General features: G+C 49.7%; 1 protein-coding gene across 2 annotated transcripts; it reads left to right on the top strand.

Moving 5' to 3' along the window:
• Positions 1 to 810: 810 nt before the first annotated feature.
• fbxo38 (F-box protein 38) lies at positions 811 to 20,310 on the top strand. 2 transcript variants are annotated; one of them, XM_064329404.1, is made up of 21 exons: positions 812 to 1,230; positions 2,023 to 2,258; positions 2,878 to 3,011; positions 3,543 to 3,706; positions 4,239 to 4,404; positions 4,922 to 5,197; positions 5,756 to 5,849; positions 6,316 to 6,446; positions 7,086 to 7,256; positions 7,505 to 7,647; positions 8,654 to 8,855; positions 9,697 to 9,834; positions 10,127 to 10,297; positions 11,052 to 11,609; positions 12,989 to 13,089; positions 13,422 to 13,524; positions 14,142 to 14,308; positions 14,865 to 15,010; positions 15,734 to 15,837; positions 16,214 to 16,327; positions 17,962 to 20,310. In XM_064329404.1, the coding sequence occupies exons 2-21, from the start codon at positions 2,128 to 2,130 to the stop codon at positions 18,138 to 18,140; spliced, it is 3,393 nt and encodes a 1,130-aa protein (XP_064185474.1). In that variant the 5' UTR covers positions 812 to 1,230; positions 2,023 to 2,127; the 3' UTR covers positions 18,141 to 20,310. The 2 variants fall into 2 exon arrangements, with proteins under 2 accessions (XP_064185475.1, XP_064185474.1); XM_064329405.1 differs by lacking the exons at positions 15,734 to 15,837; positions 16,214 to 16,327; positions 17,962 to 20,310 and having other exon boundaries at positions 811 to 1,230; positions 14,142 to 14,388; positions 14,865 to 15,009.
• Positions 20,311 to 20,661: the final 351 nt, after the last annotated feature.

Genomic DNA, 20,661 nt, shown 5'->3' on the forward strand with positions numbered 1-20,661 from the left:
TCATAGTAAAGTTATGCAGTTCAAAATTAAAGGCAGACCTACCAAAACAGTGCTCAGTGCCCAGTTGATTTCCCAGCTCTCTCTCTCTCCCCGATTAGGCCTCGGTCCACTGTTGGTTTAACAAGCTCAGGAATGCCATGCAAAAACTATGCGGCACTTTTCACCACCGAGACATAAGATGAATATTCCCAATAGGATTTGATGATTAATATGAGGGGGTAAGTACTGAGTCGGACAAAGGGGAAAAGGGCAATTTCCTCAGTTCTCCCTCAGAGGTACATTTTGCTGTCCGTTAATATTTAAACCGTAGTTCATAACCGACTCCAGCCACGTTCATATTTACATCCTTACTGCTGTTTCTTAACGCGTTACTGCCCCTTGGACTTACACTTGCATCAATTTTGCGCACAGGGAGAGAGAGAAAATAAAAACCCACGTGTGCGACATAAAAGGAACAAAAAAAACAGTAATTTCAGAAAACATGGATTAAATGACTCCCTTAGATTAAAATAATAATAAAAAAATCTTACGTATTCTTGGCGAATGAGTCCATCTGGTGCCGCAAAAGGGAACGACAGAAGCGGACACAAAATGACAACTCATGATTCATTCGCCTTGTGAAATACATATTTCTTAAAAGAGCGCAGGAAAACCGCATTCTATGTGTTAATTCCAATAATGTAAATATAATGGCACTCCGAAAGAACAACAAAAATCAAGCTATATGAGGTGTGATCATCAATTTCTTTTCCATTTTGTTTTGTTTTTGATGTAACCCCGCCTCCTCCGGCTATCAACGTGACGTAGGGGGCGGAGAAAAGGGAAGGCGGAAGTGAGTCTATGAACCGCAGCAGGAGCGTTGCTAGAGTGAAGTCAGGATTCTGTTCCTATCTTTCGTACCCCGTCCTGGTCGGACTGAACCCAGAAAAGCAGGGCAGAAGGGCCCAGTTCAAGTCCTAAGCCCTAGGGCGGGACCGCACAACCATACTGGATATCAAAGACGGTGTTTCAGAGCTTGCCATTGAAAGGCCTAACTTCCATTTGCTGGGTGGGGATGTAGCTAGCTAGCCGAGAGTGTCTGTCTCTTCTGTAGCTAATCTGCTAGCTACCTACCTACCCACAAAGAGTGAACTAACGTTAGCTAGCTAGCGCCAGTCTGTGCTGAACTCGGCAGGAGACAAATGCATCTAACGATTATCTCCACGTATTGACAATAGCTCCAAAGAAAAGGTGAAATCTACTTTTTTGTGTGTTTTCGTACGGTTGTTTGTACAAGCTGGCCGATGTTTGCATGGTGTCGGCAGCTAGCTTGTTAGCTAACTTGGCTAATATTGTTATCAGTGACTGTCTGTTTTTTAAAACTTCGTTTTAATATATTCGACACCAATGTCTACTTCCCCATATATCTATTTGTCTGAAACATTGAATATCTTAGATGACTAACAAGGTAGCTTGTGTTCTAGCTAGTCGGGTTGCTTGCAAGCTAACTAGCTTGCTACATGCTTTCAGGAAAATGCATCAATTTTAACGACCTGGCAGTACAGTGACGGTTGGGATGTCTAAATGTAATTGCATACACAGCTTAACTTTTCATGTTGTTAAAGTAGATGATTTAAACTTGCTCATTGGGCATGTTCAAGAAGTTGCGACAAAAGTGATGATCGATTAACGTTACTCTAGCCCACGTGACGTGACTGAAACGACAACATGCCTAACTACTTACCAGTAATTGCTACGAGTGATATGTAGCCAAACCATGATTGTTACGTTTAATCGCCGAACTGTCATGTAATTTAACCAATATAAACCGCACAATTGCACTATCACAGTGCATATGCAACATCTGTTATTCCATTCATCATCAATTGTTTAGTGTTTTCCACTACAACAAATTATTTATTTGTTTCCGTTTAGCTGCAAGGTTGGTTGATCCGGTTGACTTCACATTTGTACTATTCCAAATCCCGTGGAGGACTTAAAGGCGCACGAGAATCGGGCTAAGATAAACCGTTTGTTCTGCAGAGGTGAAGCTGGCGTGCGCCTGTGCGCATGCCTGAGCAGTCGGCCCGGGTGTGAGAGGGAGTGAGTTCGCTGCCTTGCCTGGCTGAATCTCTCACTGCCCTGGACATGATGGGGCCGCGCCGGAAGTCCACCAAAACACAGAGCGCAGGAGGGGGGTCGGCTGATCCCCTCAGGCTAGAGGAGCCCAAGGACTACATCAACGAGCTGTCTCACGAAGTGCTCTGCCACATATTCCGGTCAGTCCCGAACCCGCAACCCCCGCCCAAATGACCTTAAGAGGCGCATCTAATGGGAGCCTGTGAAAGCCTGAGGGGTACTGTAATAGTCCATTCATTTGCTGGGACTGCAAGTTCCTGAGAGTGTACAGAACTGAGAGTCTCGAGATGGTAAAGTACCTGTGCAGTCGAATAGTTTCAGTGATTTCAATTCCCCTCATTCCTGGAAGGTCCTTTCCTTCTGAATGTGGAACATCCATTTGCAAAATACTGTAATGGGGGCAGCTGCTTGTATTAAGTCGGACAACTTTTTTTTTTGGTCTGTGTTTGAGTCCTAGTTTCCTCTTTCATGAAGTGTCTTTACTGCAAGAAAAGATTACCAGGAAAGATATCTGATAATTAGAGATATCCAGGGAGGCTTTTTTGTCTGTTGAATTCCCATGTTGAGTAATGGACTGGGTCATGGCTTTATGACGCCAGGGTTATTTATCCAAACACGGACCGGTGCCGGTCTACAGGGACGAGAATATTCTTCTGTGATTTAAGAAATGAGAACACGGCGCGTGAACTTTGACCTTCCTGTGAAGGTTTCCTGTGTGCGGTGCGCGGTTGTGAGCGCGTGCGGTCTGCACCCCTGCAGGTACCTGCCCATGCAGGACATCATGTGCATGGAGTGCCTGTCGCGGAAGCTGCGGGAGGCGGTGACGCTCTACCTGCGCGTGGTCAAGGTGGTGGACCTGTGCGCCAGTCGCTGGTGGGAGTACATGCCCTCAGGTAGGCCGGGAGCCTTTGGGGGTCTACCGTAGGTGGGCGAGTTAGGACATAGTGTTATGCTGGTATAATGCCTGTAGGGGCTGCTGCTTTAATTACTTCATGACGTACAGATGAAAGGGTCGACTGATGACTGCACTGGTTTTAACTTTGCCAAAGCTGGCCGTGCGGTTCGTTGCATGGCTGCTACTCGTCTGCTCGGCTGGACATTTGCGGGCTCCCCGCCCCTGCTGCTGCGCAGGGGGAGCAGTGCTCCAGCGCAGCATCTGCGCAGCACAGCTTGGGGAGCCGCGCAGCGTAAAGAAGTGCTGGCTGCACCGGCTTTGGCGCGTGCGCAAACTAGCGTGCCGCTCGTGGATCTATAAGGGATGTCCTAGCAGTGCGCATGACTTACAGTCATGATTAGGCATTTTAAATAAGATAATATTGGCGGGGTTGGGAAATGGCGGTTTGAAAATGGTTCAGCAGGAACTGAATGCATTTCAAAGCAGCTGCTGTGATTGGCTGCCGCTTGGGGCGGCTTTTTTTTTGCAGGCTTCACGGACTCCAGCTTCCTCATGCTGCTGAAGAAGATGCCGGATCTGGAGCAGCTGTACGGCCTGCACCCGCGCTACCTGGAGCGCCGCAGGGTGCGCGGGTACGAGGCCTTCAGTATCCCCGGGGTCCTGGAGGCCCTGCAGGCCTGCCCCAATCTGCTGGTGAGTCCCTGCAGCTCGCACCTCTGTGGACAGGTCCCGCAGATCCCCCTGCAGTGCGAGTCTTCATTTGCTGGCCACCTATGAAGTTAGTTAAGTTATTAGTTAAATGAAATGAATTTAGTGTCTCAAAATTGCGGAGTCATTCCACCCAATAACTGCCAAAATGATATTACCCTAGAACACAGTACAGTGTGGCAGCGTTTGTTATAAATTAGGCCCCCCTCCCAGGTTGAGAGTTTTTCATTTTCAGTTCGATATTGGTTTTAATGTACCTTAATTAGTACAAGATTAATACAAGATGAGTGTTGCTGGCGTTTTTTCGTAACTCTTGAAAAGCTTGTGATGCGAACTCACAAATCTGTGAACTGACAAATCAAGCCACAGCGGGGTGAGATTATGCACTGAAAATGGATTAAAATACGGTGGGGTCAACTCCCAACTCCCAAAACATTACTTGGTGCCCGGTTCAGCAATATAAAATCCCCCAAAAATGAATAATGATTATGCGCATGCTAACGCGTTCCCTCTGCAGGGGGTGGAGACGTCTCACCTGGAGCTGGTGGAGGCCGTCTGGAACTACATGCCCCAGGTGCACATCCTGGGGAAGTTCCGCAACCGCAACGGCGCTTTCCCCATCCCCCCGGAAAACAAGCTCACCATTCCCGTCGCCGCCAAAATACAGACCCTGCACCTCGTAGGTGGGAACCTGGAAAGATATGTTTTTCCAAGCCTAAATTCCACCACTCTTTGTAATGAACTCAAAAGCAGAAAGTGTCCCTTGCTGTAAGTTCAGATAGTGTAGATGCTTGTATATGGTGTTACTGACTCAGTCAACAATGATGTCAGTCAGCAGTGAGCGAAAGAAGCCATGTCCACACGCCAGAATCCCTCGCCCTTTGTGCTGTTATTGTTCATGACTGCAGCACAAAGGCTGACATTTTGGCATAGCCTTTCTGAAGGGAGTGCTGAAACAGTGTTCAGGGAGCACAGTGCATTTAAAACATCAGCGGTCAATTAGACAGGTTACAGGTGGGACAATTGCTATGAATGGAATATGCATATCATGTGACTGCACTCATTAACACAGTGAAGTATTCAGTGTAGATATAATGGAAGATAATCCCAGAAGTGGTAGTTGGCAGTTGAGCACAGTCTTAATCTACAAAGGTTTCCTAATGTGTCCCTGACCCCCACCCCTGGCGTTCTTGCACCCAGGGGTCAACGTGCCAGAGATCCCCTGCGTGTCCATGCTCAGGCACCTCTACCTGAAGTGGGTGCGCCTGACCAAACCCCAGCCTTTCAAGGACTTCCTGTGCGTGAGCCTGCGCACCTTCGTCATGAGGAACTGCGCCGGCCCCACCAACTCGCTCAAGTACGTGCCGCTGGTGACCGGCCTGGCCTCCGCCCGCAACCTGGAGCAGCTGGAGCTGGTCAGGGTGCCCTTCCTGGGGGGCCTGATCCAGCACGTGGTGGAGGACAGCTGGAGGTCCGGTAAGCATGATGGATGGGTGGGTGAATTGATGTATGGATGGATGGATGGATGGATGGTTAAATGGAAGGATGTATGGATGGGTGGGTGGGTGGTAGGGTGGATGGATGGATATGGATTGATAGATGGGTGAATGGATTGATTGATGAATGGATGGATGGATGGATTGATGGATGGATAGCCACTTTGGTAAATAGGCAGATAGGTGGTGAAATAGAAAGAAAGATGGATAGGAGGATCGTAGGCACATAGGTGGTACATAGATAGAGAGATCAATATATACTTGAGTGTCCTCAAGCAGGTTGATAGCAGGATGATATGGGCAACCTGACCAGCAGATTCACATGAATTCGTAAAATGGATGGAAACAAAGCAGCGAGGCAGCCTGGTCAACAGATGCTGCCGCTGCTGCTGCTTCTCTGTGCCATTTAGCTCAGAAGACAAATACTTAGTCATTGTTTTTATATGCCCCTGCCAGGGATCAATAACGTGTTGTTCTGTTCTGTAAATGTTGTGTTACTGGTTTTGGACTGGTCTCACTGCACTCTTCTGCGTTCCAGGTGGGTTTCGCAATTTGCACACTATCGTGTTTGGTGCCTGTAAGAATGCGCTGGAAGTTGACCTGGGCTACCTCATTATTACTGCAGCTCGCAGGTAAGGGCTGGGTTGGGTTGGGTTGGGCTGGTTGTGTCTGCTGGGTTATGTTCAGAAGGTTGGGTATTTCTTTTCCTTGTAATGACTTGTTTTCACGCAGACAGTTTAGATGACTGCACGCTTGTGATACTGTAGACCATCTGTAATTTTGACCGTTTAGTTTTCCTGTCAGGAAGTGTTGGTGGAGATGTTTGAAATAGACAAAGATGTAGCCCTCTGCATCTATTTCAAAACTCACTAGCAGAACTGGGCTTAGTCTATTTGTTCTAACTGTGAGAAACTTTTTTTAACCGTTTTTTAATGTACTTTTTATTAATTAATAATTTAATGATTATGCAGTCACTAAAATATTATGAAAAATAACACTTGTATTTAACTAAAGGAAAAGAGTTACTCTGAATAGCCCTGACTTGTACGAAACATCTGAAGAGCTGACTGTTGGCTGTCGGTGGCTGTTGCCTTCTAGGCTGCATGAAGTTCGAATCCAGCCTTCCCTAACCAAAGACGGGGTATTCTCCGCACTGAAGATGGCCGAGCTGGAGTTCCCTCAGTTTGAGACTTTGCACCTTGGATATGTGGACGAGTTCCTGTTGCAGTGTGAGTGCTCACTCCCGACCTTCTGCTCTTCTTTAAGCTCAAATTATGGATACGCTCGTGGAGAGTGGGTCTGTGTGTCTGCAAGAGTCCCCCGCTGGAATCTTGTATTATTTAAAACCCTGTGATTATTTTTAGAGTCGGATATATGTAAGACATTGGGGTGTGACCTGTGACCGCTAATACATGTGCCTGCATTTGAGAGGAAGGAATGGAATAGTTTGTACTCATTACCACATCAGAGTTTGTTGGGGTCTTGTGTGTAGGACAGTAGTTGGGGAACAAGCTAGCTAGCATTTGTTTTGTTCCATTGAGAAAGCCTGCCAACCTCTGGGAGTGGGTTGTGCGTGGTGTGTGATAATATGCCAAAATTATGAATTTCACTGGTTTGGCTCGTCATACTCCAATGCACCCGTCTGTGAAGTGTGACACCAGATGACCTCTGATACAGTAGCTGCAGCATTCAGAGCCAAAGGAACCAGTCAGCTGAGCTTGTATAGGACAAGGAGGTTTCAGCAGTGAGATGGGCCTGTAGTTGTGATTGGGTATGGGTGGCTAAACTTGCAATTGGGTAAAGAACGTTTGGAGGGGGAAGGTTATGGAGGAAAAGGTACACCATTAACTTGGGCCACTGTCCCCCAGGTAAAATGAGCCATTCGGAGCTCGTGAAGTACGGCCTGGCGGACGTGATTGAGAATCCTGGCATCATCACGGACATCGGAATGAAAGCTGTCAATGAAGTCTTCTCCTCCATCAAGTATCTGGTCATCTATAACTGCCCACACCTCCACAATCCTCACAACTGGATCACAGGTACACAGATCTGGGGGGGGGGGGGTGCCTATAACACAGTGCCTGCTTGGCTGATCTTGCACGCTGAAATAATTTACACATCATGAAATTTTGACTGAAAAGGTGCCATTGCAGTATATCTGGGTGGGTGGGCGGTGTTGGAAAATTTGCCGGCTGCTCTCTCTAAGCCAAAGAATGCCGGGGAATGGTGAGGCTCCACGGCGAGTGCCCATTTTCCGCCCGGTGAGCCCAGTGTGCCGTCTCCCCAGATCACTCGCGCTGGAGCCGGCTGGTGGACCTGACGCTGGTGCGCTGCCACGCCATCAAGCTGGAGTCCTTCAGCCAGTTCATCGAGATGCTGCCCAGCCTCGAGTTCATCTGCCTGGACCAGATGTTCCGCGAGCCGCCCAAGGTGAGGCTCTCCGTGCTCGCACAGGGACGGAGGCGGAGTTGCCGTACCGCACTACCGTTAGCAAGCTGTACTTAAACAGGAAGAGGCGGAGTTAGCGTGCCGCATGACTGTTTGTAAACTGCACTTAAAAACAGGAACAGAGGCGGAGTTACTGTACTGCAAACAGAGCTTAAACTGGAATAGAGGCACGGTTAGTGTACCGCATGACTGTTGGTAAACGTTTTTTTCTTTTTAGACACTGATGCTTACATCATTCACAGTAACTGTCGGCCTCCAATGGCATGAAAATCCTGAACGGCAGCCCTGCAGTCACAGGACTTGCACTGCAGTAACTGTGCAGTTATATTTATGCATTTAACAGATGCTCTTATCTTTGGTGATGTACAAAGGTGCAGACAAAGTTTCAGGCTAAGAGCACGGTTGTCTGTGGGGTCCGTGGTTCTGTTATTAAACTAGTGGAAGCTCGGTGGTTTGTGGGGTCCGTGGTTCTGGTATTAAACCAGTGGAAGCTCGGTGGTTTGTGGGGTCCGTGGTTCTGGTATTAAACTAGTGGAAGCTCGGTGGTTTGTGGGGTCCGTGGTTCTGGTATTAAACTAGTGGAAGCTCGGTGGTTTGTGGGGTCCGTGGTTCTGGTATTAAACTAGTGGAAGCTCGGTGGTTTGTGGGGTCCGTGGTTCTGGTATTAAACTAGTGGAAGCTCGCGTTGGTCGTGGTTGTTTGTGGGGGTTTCGGGTCGGGTTCTGGTATTAAACTAGTGGAAGCTCGGTGGTTTGTGGGGTCCGTGGTTCTGGTATTAAACTAGTGGATGCTCGGTGGTTTGTGGGGTCCGTGGTTCTGGTATTAAACCAGTGAAAGCTCTGTGGTTTTCGGGTCCGTGGTTCTGGTATTAAACTAGTGGAAGCTCTGTGGTTTGTGGGGTCCGTGGTTCTGTATTAACTAGTGGAGCCGGGTTTGTCCGGGCTGTTCAAAGCTGCGTGGTTCTGAGAGTGACGGCTGTCTCCCACAGGGCTGTGCCCGGGTGGGTCTGAGCGCGGGCACGGGCATCGGCGTCTCCTCGGCGCTGGTTAGCAACCAGAACTCCAACAACGACAACGACAACAACAACAACAACAACCACCAGAACAACAACGGCAACATCCCGCCCGCCAACGACGAGAACGGAAACGAGCCGGGTAGAGTTCCACAGCAGCAGCAGAACAACCAGGAGGGTGGGGCTCGCTTTATTCTGTATTTATTTAACTTTCGTTTTGCCCGACAGGTTGGTTAACATCAGAATCTTATTTACAGTGATGGCCTGGCACATGCCACCTCACCATCTGATCTCACCTCGTACCGTGAGCTCTTTTTGGGACGAACAAGTTTGTCAGGCCAGGGTTGACCGACTTCAAACATTTTTGAAGATGGCTTCTGTGACAATACAATGAGGATTGTATTGGGGGGAGGGGTACATATCAGCTTTCTAAGGATTGCGATTTGGTTTCGAGTTTCAACCCATCTTTTTACACTATTTTTCTAAGCTTTTCTTCAGAGGTATCATTCAATTATCAATAATTATCATCAAATAAGAATTACAGTGTAACCGGTTAAACTAAAGCATTGAATTTGGTGTGATTTTGTTACAATTACAATTTGGAAGAATATGAGTTTTATATTTAGGCTATCTATTAGTGAGTGCATATTTAATGCACTGTGTTACAATGAATTACAATAGCTGGGACATAAATATTTCTAATATAGAATCTGAAGTAATTACATATTTAGTGATTAATTTAAGCCTCAATTCATGGACGGCGATTAAATCACTCATGAATGTTCTTATACAAATGTGAGGCCATTCATCCCTTGATAACTGCTTGCTGTACAATGGAAATTAGCCCACAAAAGTGTAAATCAGATTGAACGTCCCAAAAAAGGTGTGCATGAATTACCTTCAGCCAGTTCCTTACATTATGACCTCATGAGTGAGGGTCTGGACATTCATTCTTCAGAATGCAGACCCATGGCAACCTGACGCTTTCATACTGTGATGGTGCCGCTTCTCTAACACAGATCTGAATGAGGTGGAGGAGGTTATGCAGGAGAACATGGAGGTGGAGCCAGTGCCTGTGGCAGCCAATCAGGAAGAGGAAGCTCCAGGCCCCAGCCAATCCACCAGCTCCACGCTGGACCTGGACGAGGAGCAAGCAGGTGGGGAGCACCACGTGTGAGGTCTCTGTCTCGCTGCTTCTCTCACCCCTTCTTTCTCACACTTCTTTCATACTCCTCCTTTCTCTCCTCTTTCACACCTCTCACTCTCCTCCTCTCTCACACTCCTCTGTAACACTGCCATTGCACTCCTCCTTTCTTACACTCACACCTCTCTCACACTCTTCCTTTCACCCCTTCCTTTCTCACACTTCTCCTCTTTCACGCTCTTCTTTCTCATACTCCTCCTCTCACACATTGCTCTCTCTCCCTCCTCTTCTCCCCCCCCCCCCAGGCCCCAGTGGGGTTCAGTCGGCTGTGAAGAAGCAGCCCGTCGTGGTGTCGGACTCTGACAGCGAGGATGAGGAGGAGCCTGACAGGCGCCTGGGCGTGGCCCGGACTGGACCTGCGTACCAGGAGCCCGGGGAGAAGGGGGCTCGGCCCGAGGAGCCGGGCGGACAGAACAGTGAGTCCTCATACCTGTACAGCTACCTGTATAGATTACCCGCTGAATTTCCACATCCCTAATCTACATACCTGTATAGATTACCCGCTGAATTTACACATCCCTAATCTACATACCTGTACAGATTACCTGCTGAAATTCCACATCCCTAATCTACATGCCTTCAGATTACCTCTGAATTCACATCCCTAATCTACATGCCTGTACAGATTACCTGCTGAATTTCCACATCCCTAATCTACATACCTGTACAGATTACCCGCTGAATTTCCACATCCCTAATCTACATGCCTGTACAGATTACCCGCTGAATTTCCACATCCCTAATCTACATACCTGTACAGATTACCCGCTGAAATTCCACATCCCTAATCTACATACCTGTACAGATTACCCGCTGAATTTACACATCCCTAATCTACATACCTGTGCAGATTACCTGCTGAAATTCCACATCCCTAATCTACATACCTGTACAGATTACCTGCTGAAATTCCACATCCCTAATCTACATACCTGTACAGATTACCTGCTGAAATTCCACATCCCTAATCTACATAGCACTGCAGTGTGGCTGCTTGTGTCACTGTAGCTACCAGCGCTGCTGCTGACCTTTGGGTAGAACACAGTCGCAAATTGAAAGGCGCGTGGAGCCCCATTCATGAAATGCCATTGTTTTCGTAGTTGCGATTTTGGAATGCCTCGGGAACCACTGCATTGTGACCTCACTTCCTGTGCCCCCTCCTCCCCCCAGGTAAAGGGAAGACGCCCCTGCGGAGGAGAGCGCCCCCGCTCCACGAGCGCAGCTGTGAGAAGGGTTGCCAGGTGACCAGCGAGCAGATCAAAGCGGACATGAAGGCGGCGTCGGAGACGCCCGAGCGGGGGTGCACCACGGGGGGCTGCGTGTGCTCCATACGCTGGCGGGAAGACTCGGCCAATCAGGAGGAGGGGGCGGGCGGGGCGGCGGCCGGGGGCGAGGGCACCGTCAGGACTCGCTGCACCTGCAGCAGGGCTCGCCCCGGCCCGGAGGGGGGGCGGACTCGAGGCGGGGCGCACCCCCCGAATGCGTCGGGGGGCGGGGACAACCCGGCCGCCCGGGAGCCCGCGCGCGGGCCGACGGAAGGGGGCGGAGCCGCCTCGGGGGAGGGGTCACGGCCGAGGGAGGCGGGGGGCTCGGAGGCCCCGCCCAGGACGCGGGGGGTGTCGCAGCAGCACGCGCCTCAGGACAGGCCTCACAGGGAGGGGTTTCCACGACGACCCGTCACCCGGGCCCGGAGTAGGCTCTCCAGCGTCCCCCTGGTGTCCGAATCAGGTAGGGCCCGTGGGATCCCACAGATCACCTCCCCTGGGATAATCAGATGGGCTCACTGTCAGTCACAAGCCCTGAGGATTACAGGGGTCTGTCAGCCAGCTCTACAGTTCTGACATAATGAGCTTCACAGATCTTATCATCTCATTGGCTTCATCTCACACGAGTTTTTAAACTTTACATTGTTAACATCATTATTAACAAGAATGACAAACGCAGCGTCTTGACTCATTTTAAACGAAATTGTCAGTTGGAACCCTGTAATTTTCATGTGAAAATATTCCAGTGAGTCCGATTAACGGTCACACCCCCTCTGCGAGAGGGTCTATGTTGCTGTTTGTGATTTCTTTGTTTAAGGAACGTACTAATGGTAAATGGACTGCATTTGTATAGCGCTTTTGTCCAAAGCGCTTTAAAAATTGATGCCTCTCGTTCTCCCATTCACACACCAACGGTGAAAGGCTGCCAGGCAAGGTACCAATCAGCTCGTTGGGAGCAATTAGGGGTTAGGTGTCTTGCTCAGGGGCACTTCAACACGCCTAGGGTGGGGGATCGAACTGGCAACCCTCCGACTGTCAGACAACCGCTCTTACCTCCTGAGCTTATGTCGCCCCCCGTACTAGTGAAAGCTGAACTTAGAGCAATTAATATCTACCTTTTCCTTTTTTGTTGTTGCTGATGACAGAACGGGACTTGATGTTCTGCCAGTGGAAGGACGCAGGCTGGGGCTGCGGCTGGTCACGCACGGCGCTGCGAACTTCAGCGTTCGTTTCCCCTCAGCGGGGGTGCGGCGTGTTGTGTTGTGTTGACGTGGTTTCTAAGCCTGTCTGCTAAACTCTGGTGCGGACAGGATTCGATTATGTAAAAGTGGGCCGGCGTCTTGCCGTCTTTTTGAAATCTCTTATCAGATTTTTTCGGAATTCATCGCAGGGATCGCTAAACATGCAAAGACTGTTTTTCCGTGAAAGCAATGTTAAGGAAAGCATTTTGTAATGGCCAGTGGACGCTGTGTGTTGACTGCCACTCTGTTGTTGGTGGAAATGATGTTTGATTCAGAGCATTTTTGTAATTTAATGCATCACACAAGTGTTGGGACGCGAGAGAGGGGCCGCCAGGGCGATTAATGCAGACTTGCTAGCTCTGTTTTCTTTGGGAGAGAGGCCTGTGCAGAGAGGTAATGGCTTCCACATTGTGGGCCCCGGGGTCCTTTTTTAAAGCGGTGCAAAGCGCTCTGTGATGAAGATTAAGACAGCGGGACGCTCGCGGGCCACGGGGACGCGCGGGCTGACGTGTTCGTTTACCCCCCCCGCCCCCCCCCCCCCCCCCCCGCCCCCCTCCCGACTCGCACCCGTGAGAGCAAACGCCTGTCCTTTCTCACGCAGAGCTGTCGAAACCAAAGCCCCGCGTCGCCGTCAAGAGGAAACGCATGGCCGACAAGTCCACCAGCACCAGCGACCCGGTCACCGAGGACGACCACGTGCAGGTCAGCCCCCGCCCCCCCAAACCCCCCCCCCCCCCTTCAGCCGCCCTGCACGCACGCTTTGCCCCACACCGCTACAATCCCCTCGCGAGTGGGCGTACGTCCAGTGTGACTAAACGGTCGTCGTGTTACTCGCACGTAGTGATGAAGTGTTTTGAGGACCGTTGTTCAGAAAACATTTCCCTCGTTTGAACACGTATGATGAAGTGAGCGCTGACTCTCTGTTAGCCTCAGCCCTTAGACCTGGGCCCCTCTCTGCAGGCAGCACTGTCTCAAGGGGCAGACAGCTCAGCGAAAAATGTTTTTTGGAAAACCTGGTCTTGTTGGGGTTGCAGGTGCTGACGCTGAAGTCCAAAAACCTGGTGGGGATCACGCTCACCAACTGCGGGATCACGGACCTGGTGCTGAAGGACTGCCCCAAAATGATGTTCGTTCACGGTAGGGGTTCATCCCGGCGCTTGGTGCGCCCTAACGCTCGTTTTAAACCCCCCTCGTGTCCCTACCCCTGTGTCCCCCCCCCCCCCCCCCTCCGAAACGCTGGGGCCTCTAAAAGTTCCAGCTGCAGTGCACCTGGAGCGAGGGGAGAATTCCACTCAGGCTGATTATGTGATGCAGGCCTGATCTGAACCAGAGCAGAGACCAGCGCACGTCCAGCGGACCGTTGCGAGCGCCTGCCTGGTCTGTGGAATCCGTAGACGGCCTGGGGCCATTCCATCTCGAAATCAGACTCTCCAATGTTTGTGAGGGTCAGGCTACACAAAAGGTTTTCGCTGACCTTGTTCATTATTTTCTGAGAAATTGGGATCTGAAAATATTAGCTCCTAGGACGGCGGCCATTTTGGACACAAACTGGACCCCGATATCAAAAACGGCTTTGAATTCCGAGCCAGAAGTACGAGATTTATTCATACGAACGGCGAAGGAATGCGCCGAAAAATGTTGGCCCTATTTTGAGACGCTGGTCCGTGAGCTGCTGTCTGGTTTTTTGCGAAGGAGTGACCCTCCGGCCCGAAAGGCGTCTGACTCCGCCCCTCTCTCCCGTCCCGTTACCGTAGCAACGCGCTGCCGGGTGCTGAAGCACCTGAAGGTGGAGAGCGCGCCCATCGTGAACCGCTTCGACTACGCCCAGTGCAAGAAGCTGGACATGGAGCAGGTCCTGGACCAGATCCTGCGCATGCCCCCCGAGAGGAACCGCATCATCTACATGCGCCCCATGCAGCAGGTCAGTGTCCCGCATCATCAACATGCGCCCCATGCAGCAGGTCAGTGTCCCGCATCATCAACATGCGCCCCATGCAGCAGGTCAGTATCCTGGCAACCGTGGGCATGGCTGCGCTCCAGGGCTCCGGCCCTACGTTGTGCTGAAGCTGTGCTCTGCTGAGGGAAGGGCCTGCTTTAGTTTGTGTTCCTGTGAAAACCTTTTTGGACACATGTGGAACAGGAGTGTTCAATCTTTTCTGATTCAGGGACCCCCTCCACGTACACTCAAAGGCATCCAGGGGACTCCCATCATAAAGTGAAGTGTCATTTTCTATTATTTTTAATTTAAAAGATTTATATCTATCACTAAAGCCAATCACTAAAGTAAAGCAAAGCCACTTGGAGGCAGTTTTTTCCATGGCTAACGCCTCATTTTCCTCTTCGCTAGAGTACAGCTGATGTGACTCAGTGCCACATTGGATTGTTTCAGTCAGGCACTACTGCAGTCACAGTCTTGAAACTGGCCCCCCTGAGCCCAAAAATAACATTTCCTCCCCCCTTCCCGTCCCGCCCCGCAGGTGGACTCCTTAGCCCTGGAGAGGAAGCTGTTTTGCGGGCCGTACCCCTACCACATCGGCATCATCCACGAGTTCAGCAACCCCCCCAACGTCAGGAACAAAGTGCGCGTCCGCAGCTGGATGGACACCATCGCCAACATCAGCCAGTGAGTGACAGCAGGCCCCGCCCACTCCCGCCCCGCGCCTCCATTCCGGTGCTTTCATCTCCTCTCCTGCCTCCATCTTGGCTCTGGCCTCCCTTTGCTATGTAGTTTCTCATGTAAAATCGGTCTAATGGAAGGTGTTACCGCACGGGTTGATCTGGACTGCAGCTCCTTATTTCACTGTCAGTCAACCAAAGAGTGTTTTGTTTTGTTTTTGTCCTTCCCAAAAACGCCTCTTAAATGTATGGAATCGTGCAACACTTGGCCGCAAGTGGAACTGTTGATGAACTGTAAAAAAAATAGAGGAATCTATGATTTGTATGGTAATCTCAAGGCAGATACTCGTCTTTTTGCAGATTTTGGAATATGATGTGGCGTAATGATGCTCACACTCTTGCCTAGAAAAAAAAAAAATATATATATACATAAGATCATATAATTGAAGTTACTTTTTCTGTAGTTAATTGATTTTTCCATTAGATGGCAGTGTTTCTCATCTGTGTTTCCACCACGTGGTGTAAATATGAGTCACCTGCAGATGGCGCTGTTCTCTTCCCGATCGCGCTGAAGATGGCTTTCGGGAGATAGTTGTGGTTTACGCGGAGGGGCTATCATGGAGAGGTCTATCTGCGGTTCGGGCTCAGAATGCAGGAGAGCTTCCTTCCTCTCGCGTGGAATCCCCCTGAGAGGAAATTAACCGATTGCTCTCATTTCTACCATCATCAGGGAGCTCATCAAGTACGAGTTCTTTCCTGAGGCGACCCGGACGGAAGAGGACGTCAAGAAGTACACCAGCTACCCGTGGGGCCGGGACATCTACACCTTAGAGGGTAGGAAGCTGTAGCCGCCGCACACCTCCAGGGTCACGTCCGAAAATAGCTGGAGTGTTCGACTCTTCCAGAGTGAACTCCAGCTAGGCAAATCAGAAGGGTCTTATCTCAGCATGCCTGGTACTCCCTCCATTAAAATGGAGAGAATTCAAATCTTTTATTTTTCGTTTATTTGTTTTTTGAGCACGCCATGTGTGATAATCAGCGCTTGGCAGAAAATCTCTCGTTTTCCACTCCGCTTTCTCAGCACAATTGTGACCCAACGGTCTTTCACCCCTTTTGTCCTTTCTCCCCTTTTTGCCCCCTCTCTCTCTCTCTCTCTCTCTCTCTCTCTCCTCCCCCTCATCCCTCGCTCCCGGGCCCCTTCCTCTCGCAGGCGTGGTGGACGGCGCGCCGTATTCCATGATCACGGACTTCCCGTGGCTGCGTACGCTACGCACCGCCGAGCCCAACAGCTACGCGCGCTACGACTTCGAGGACGACGAGAGCAGTGAGTGTGACATCACACACCGCGCGCGGCCTGGGATACGGCGGACAGCTAAACGCTAAAAACGCAGCAGTGCTGGGACAGTCACACGGGCTCTGTTGTCTTTGGCTCTGTGCTCCAGCACATTGTGTTTTGTAAAAAAAAAAAAAAAAAAGGAACATGTTGTTGAAGCGGAACATTGCCTGCTTTAATTTGAGGGTATTTGCATCCATATGGGGTGATCCTTTTAGGAATTACAACCCCTTTCATACACACGCTCTAGCCTCATGTTCGTTGTTTCCATTTCAAATCCAAGATGCTGGAGTACAGAGCCAAAAAACGGCAAAAAATTAATTTAACTGTATATCACTGCATTTATTTCCGTTGCTGCTTTCCTGACTTCTGTAAAGTTCAAATGTGTCGTAGCATTTATTGTCGGTTGGCAGTAACGGGACAGTAGCAGTTGACGGTGGTCTGGATTCTGACCGACGGCCCTGCCTATGGAGGCGGAGGAGGGTGGAGGCCCCACAGGGCCGTAGCATCACCCGGGGAGAGAGGGGTTTGGTCAAAATAGCGCCCATCTCGCACACGGGCCTCCTCTGCCCCTGTCCTGCCAACAGCTGCAGGAAAGCCCCAAACCCTGCTGGCGGCCTGTCCCGCCAAGATACAGAGAGGACATGCACGCTGCCTTCACAGTGCAGCAAGTCAAGCCTGTTGAGTTTTTTGGGGGGTGTGAAAGCTGCAGTTTCTTAAACAACACCCCACAAATCAAGCAGAAAAGCTTGGTGACTTATACCTGCATGTAATATGGGTGCAGTGCAGACTCTGTCCTCCCACAATGCCCCCATACAGCTTGAGGAAGACCGGGGTCGAAATGCGTTGCTCATACTCAAGTGGCGGCATTAGCTCAGGTACTGCGACCCATGTTAGCGTTGATATTTAAGTTGCTGTTTAAGCAACTGCAGCTCTTGTGCCTGCAAAAAAAAAATCTAACAACCTTCCATTATGAAGGCTGCTTCTTCCCCCATTTTGTTAGTTCCTTGACCTTTTAGCGCCATTCTTTTGTTTTTAACCACCTGCTTTCTGCATTCTAAAGAGAGTGACGAGCTAGCCTCAAACCTGAAACGAGGGAGCCAGTCACATTTCAGCTCTTCTGTGGAAAAGTGGTGTGAAGTACAATTAGATCTGTACCGTTATGAGACGGCCTTCTGTCTCTTTGGCCCCTTCTCTCTCACACATTCAGCCTTTCCCGGCAACGATCCAGAACCTTGCCATTTATGAGTCGTGTGAACCACAGCTGGTTTTGCCATTCTGGTGAGTTCCTTGGTCGTGTGAACAGGAGAGGTCTCCGGATCGCTGGAATGGTCGTGTTCCGTCATGCTCCACGCGTGAAAGCAGAGTGGCTGGGTTAGGGAACAGTTAGGGAACTGGGCTTCCAGCCGAACGGGTGCTGGTTTGATGTCCCGGGTAGGTCACTGCTGTTGCGCCCTTGAGCAAGGTAATTAAACTGAAATTGCTGCAGTCTATGTCCAGCTGTTAATATGAGATACTGTGGGTGGGGGGGGGGGTGAGAGTTGAGTAATTTGCTCTGGAAAAGAGCGTCTGCTAGATGGCGGTAAACGCGGTGTAAATGAGAGCGGCGTTTGTTCCTCCCGCAGCCACCATCTACGCGCCCCGGCGGAAGGGCCAGCTGTCGGCGGACATCTGCATGGAGACGATCGGGGAGGAGATCTCGGAGAGGCGGCAGACGCGGCGCGGCGTGTTCCAGCGCGTGGTGGCCATCTTCATACACTACTGTGACGTGCGCGGCGAGCCCGTGGAGGACGACTACATCTAGCGCCCCCTGCTGGCCGAGAGGGGGGTGTGGGGGCGGCGGGCGGCGGGGGGAAAGCAAACGGTGCAGGGGGGTAGGGGGCGGAGCCTCCCGTCCTCAGCCCTCACTGAGCTCCGCCCCCCTGCCGCCGCCGACTCCGCCCACAATGACTGTTGCCAGGGAGACTAGCGAGTGACTGAATGTGGTGACTTAGTGAGGCACTGGGGCAGATCGAGTGGCCTTGATTTTGTGTTGTTGACTTTTACCTTATCAGGGGGGGTAAAGGCTGCCCTCATGTACACATTCAACAGCCATTATTCTAGGTTTTTTTTTTTTTTTGTGAGTGTGGTTTTCCATCTATGGCGAATGGCTGTGGGGGCGGGGGGGGTTCCCCTTGATCATGATTTGTTTTTGCTGTCCTACCTGGCTAGGATTTGGGTGGCTGATGATGACATTGCACGGTCTCGAGCGATACACTGCTTTCGGCGAGAGGCAGTGGCGTCGGCGGTGGGGTCAGAGAGGCGTGCGCTGTGGCCTGTAGATCAACACTCAGCAGCACACAGGGAAGTGTACATGCACACACATGTACTGGGGAGAAACCCACGTGGCAAAAAAAAAAAAAAAAAAAAAAAAGGAACTTTCTTGAGGAGGGCAACTCAAGATAGCCTCCATGGGATGTCAAGTATTAAAAGAGCAGCACTGTTATTCTTTTTTTTTTTTTTTTTTTTTTTAATCCTTTTTTTCCCCCATTTTTCTTCCTATCCTTGAAAGGGTCTTTCCCTGTTATGTGTACGTTTGAGAGTTGAATCCTGCCGTAGGGAGTGTGACTGTTTGAGTTCTTTCCTTGCCTCCTACCTCTGGTGCTCAGACACAGGCTTCAGGAGAGCACCCGCTTGCAAAGCTAGATGCTAGAAGTGCCCTTAGGTTCGTTTGTGATGATCTTTTTTTTTTTTTGTCAGTTATTTTTTAAAATTATTATTATTATTATTATTATTATTATTGTTATTATTTTGGCTTCATTTTAAGGAGGTTTCCCTTGTTTTAGTCTTCTTTCTCACTTTTGCTGTTTGTAGTAGTGTCAGTGGGGGTAGGTATATTTCGTTGACACTGGTGCGAGTCCCGGACACATGGGGCAAAACCGCAAACCGTTCCGTAGCCTTCAGAAGGAGCTCCGTAGTCTCAGAGGAAACTTTTTCGTTTGCTGGATTTATTGCCGTCTTCTTCGATTCCTCCCCAAGCTTCTGAAAGAACAAAAATAACAATGTACTCCGGTACCAGAGGTCTTTTTCGCACAAACATTTAAACTCACCCCCCACCCCTCCCCACCACCCTCTTAATTCAACCCAGGTTTCAGGAGTCCAAAAAAACGAAAAAAAAAGCTGGTTTGGATCGAGGGCTTAGCTGGTTAGGTTCCAAACTTGAACCCTCAAACTGCCACCTCCGGAAGATTCTGCTTGTTTGTGTCCCCGACGCGAGTCATCCTCTTGCCATAAAAGCCAGCGTGCGCAACGTGTGCGTGTGTGGAATTCCCAGAGCGTTCTATCATTTCAGAGGGAACATGGGGGAGAACACTTCCAGTGTTAATGATTATTATTATTATTATTATTTTTCATTTGCATTGAAACGTTGAGGGAGAATGGAAATTTTCTTCTGGATGCATTAGGGAGGTTTAAATAGATCCATAAGACATAACCCCCCCCCCCATGGTGTCACCCAGCATTGGAAGCTGGGTTCCCACAGTCCTGAACAGGAAGTGAGATATGTGTATGCGAGTAAACATACACTTTTTGTCTTAAATTACACATGCGTGATGCTGAGTAAGAAAAACTGTGAACTCTGTGTTCCTTAAGTCTTCTGTAAAAAAATAAAATAAAATTTAAAAAAGGAAAAAAAAATAATAAAAAAGAGAAAAGAAAGGGCACTGTTTTAAGAGTTTGAAAGCCATTAAAGTGTGTTACTCCCATTCTTGCTGCTCTGGTTTCTGCCTTCTCTGGGTGACTCCCGCTACCTGTTTATCAGTGACAAGCCGGGCGATGCTTGTGGATCGAACCTATAGCCACGCTAAGCACTGCAAAAACCTGTGTACAAAACCCATGTACAGATAATGCTGTATTTAAAGGATCTTCCAAGATTTGTTTTATATGTTTATATAAAAAAAAATAACTATTTCACATAATAAAAAGGGAGAAATTAATCGAGTCGGAAGCTGTATTTTCTTTCGAGTTGTTCTTTGTGAGTCATCTCAGGAGCAGATGGGGGTTCTCAATGTGGTCTTTTGTTTCCCTCAGTGTGTGTGTGTGTGTGTGTGTGTGTGTGTGTGTGAACATGTTTTGTCTGGAGCGCTAATTACCATAGGCTGGGGCCAGATGCGGCCTTACTTCATGCGGCGGTCTCAATGGCCTGGAGCGGCTACATGGCTAATTAGCTGACGGCGGAATGTTGGGAACAGCCGATGGAATTTTCGGCCCTTTCCAGCTGTAGCTTGTCGGCATGGCGACGGCCAGTGGCGATTGGCCGTAACCCTATCCACACACCATCACGAATG

Source organism: Anguilla rostrata, chromosome 3, assembly GCF_018555375.3.
Source record: "Anguilla rostrata isolate EN2019 chromosome 3, ASM1855537v3, whole genome shotgun sequence".
In the NCBI taxonomy this organism is placed as follows: Eukaryota; Metazoa; Chordata; class Actinopteri; order Anguilliformes; family Anguillidae; genus Anguilla; species Anguilla rostrata.

Coding starts and splice junctions, on each gene's coding strand:
- fbxo38 (XM_064329404.1), top strand. CDS start 2,128: ATGATGGGGCCGCGCCGGAAGTCCACCAAAACACAGAGCGCAGGAGGG. Junction 3,012..3,542: donor GTGGGAGTACATGCCCTCAG/GTAGGCCGGGAG, acceptor TTTTTTTTGCAG/GCTTCACGGACTCCAGCTTC. Junction 8,856..9,696: donor GCAGCAGAACAACCAGGAGG/GTGGGGCTCGCT, acceptor TCTCTAACACAG/ATCTGAATGAGGTGGAGGAG.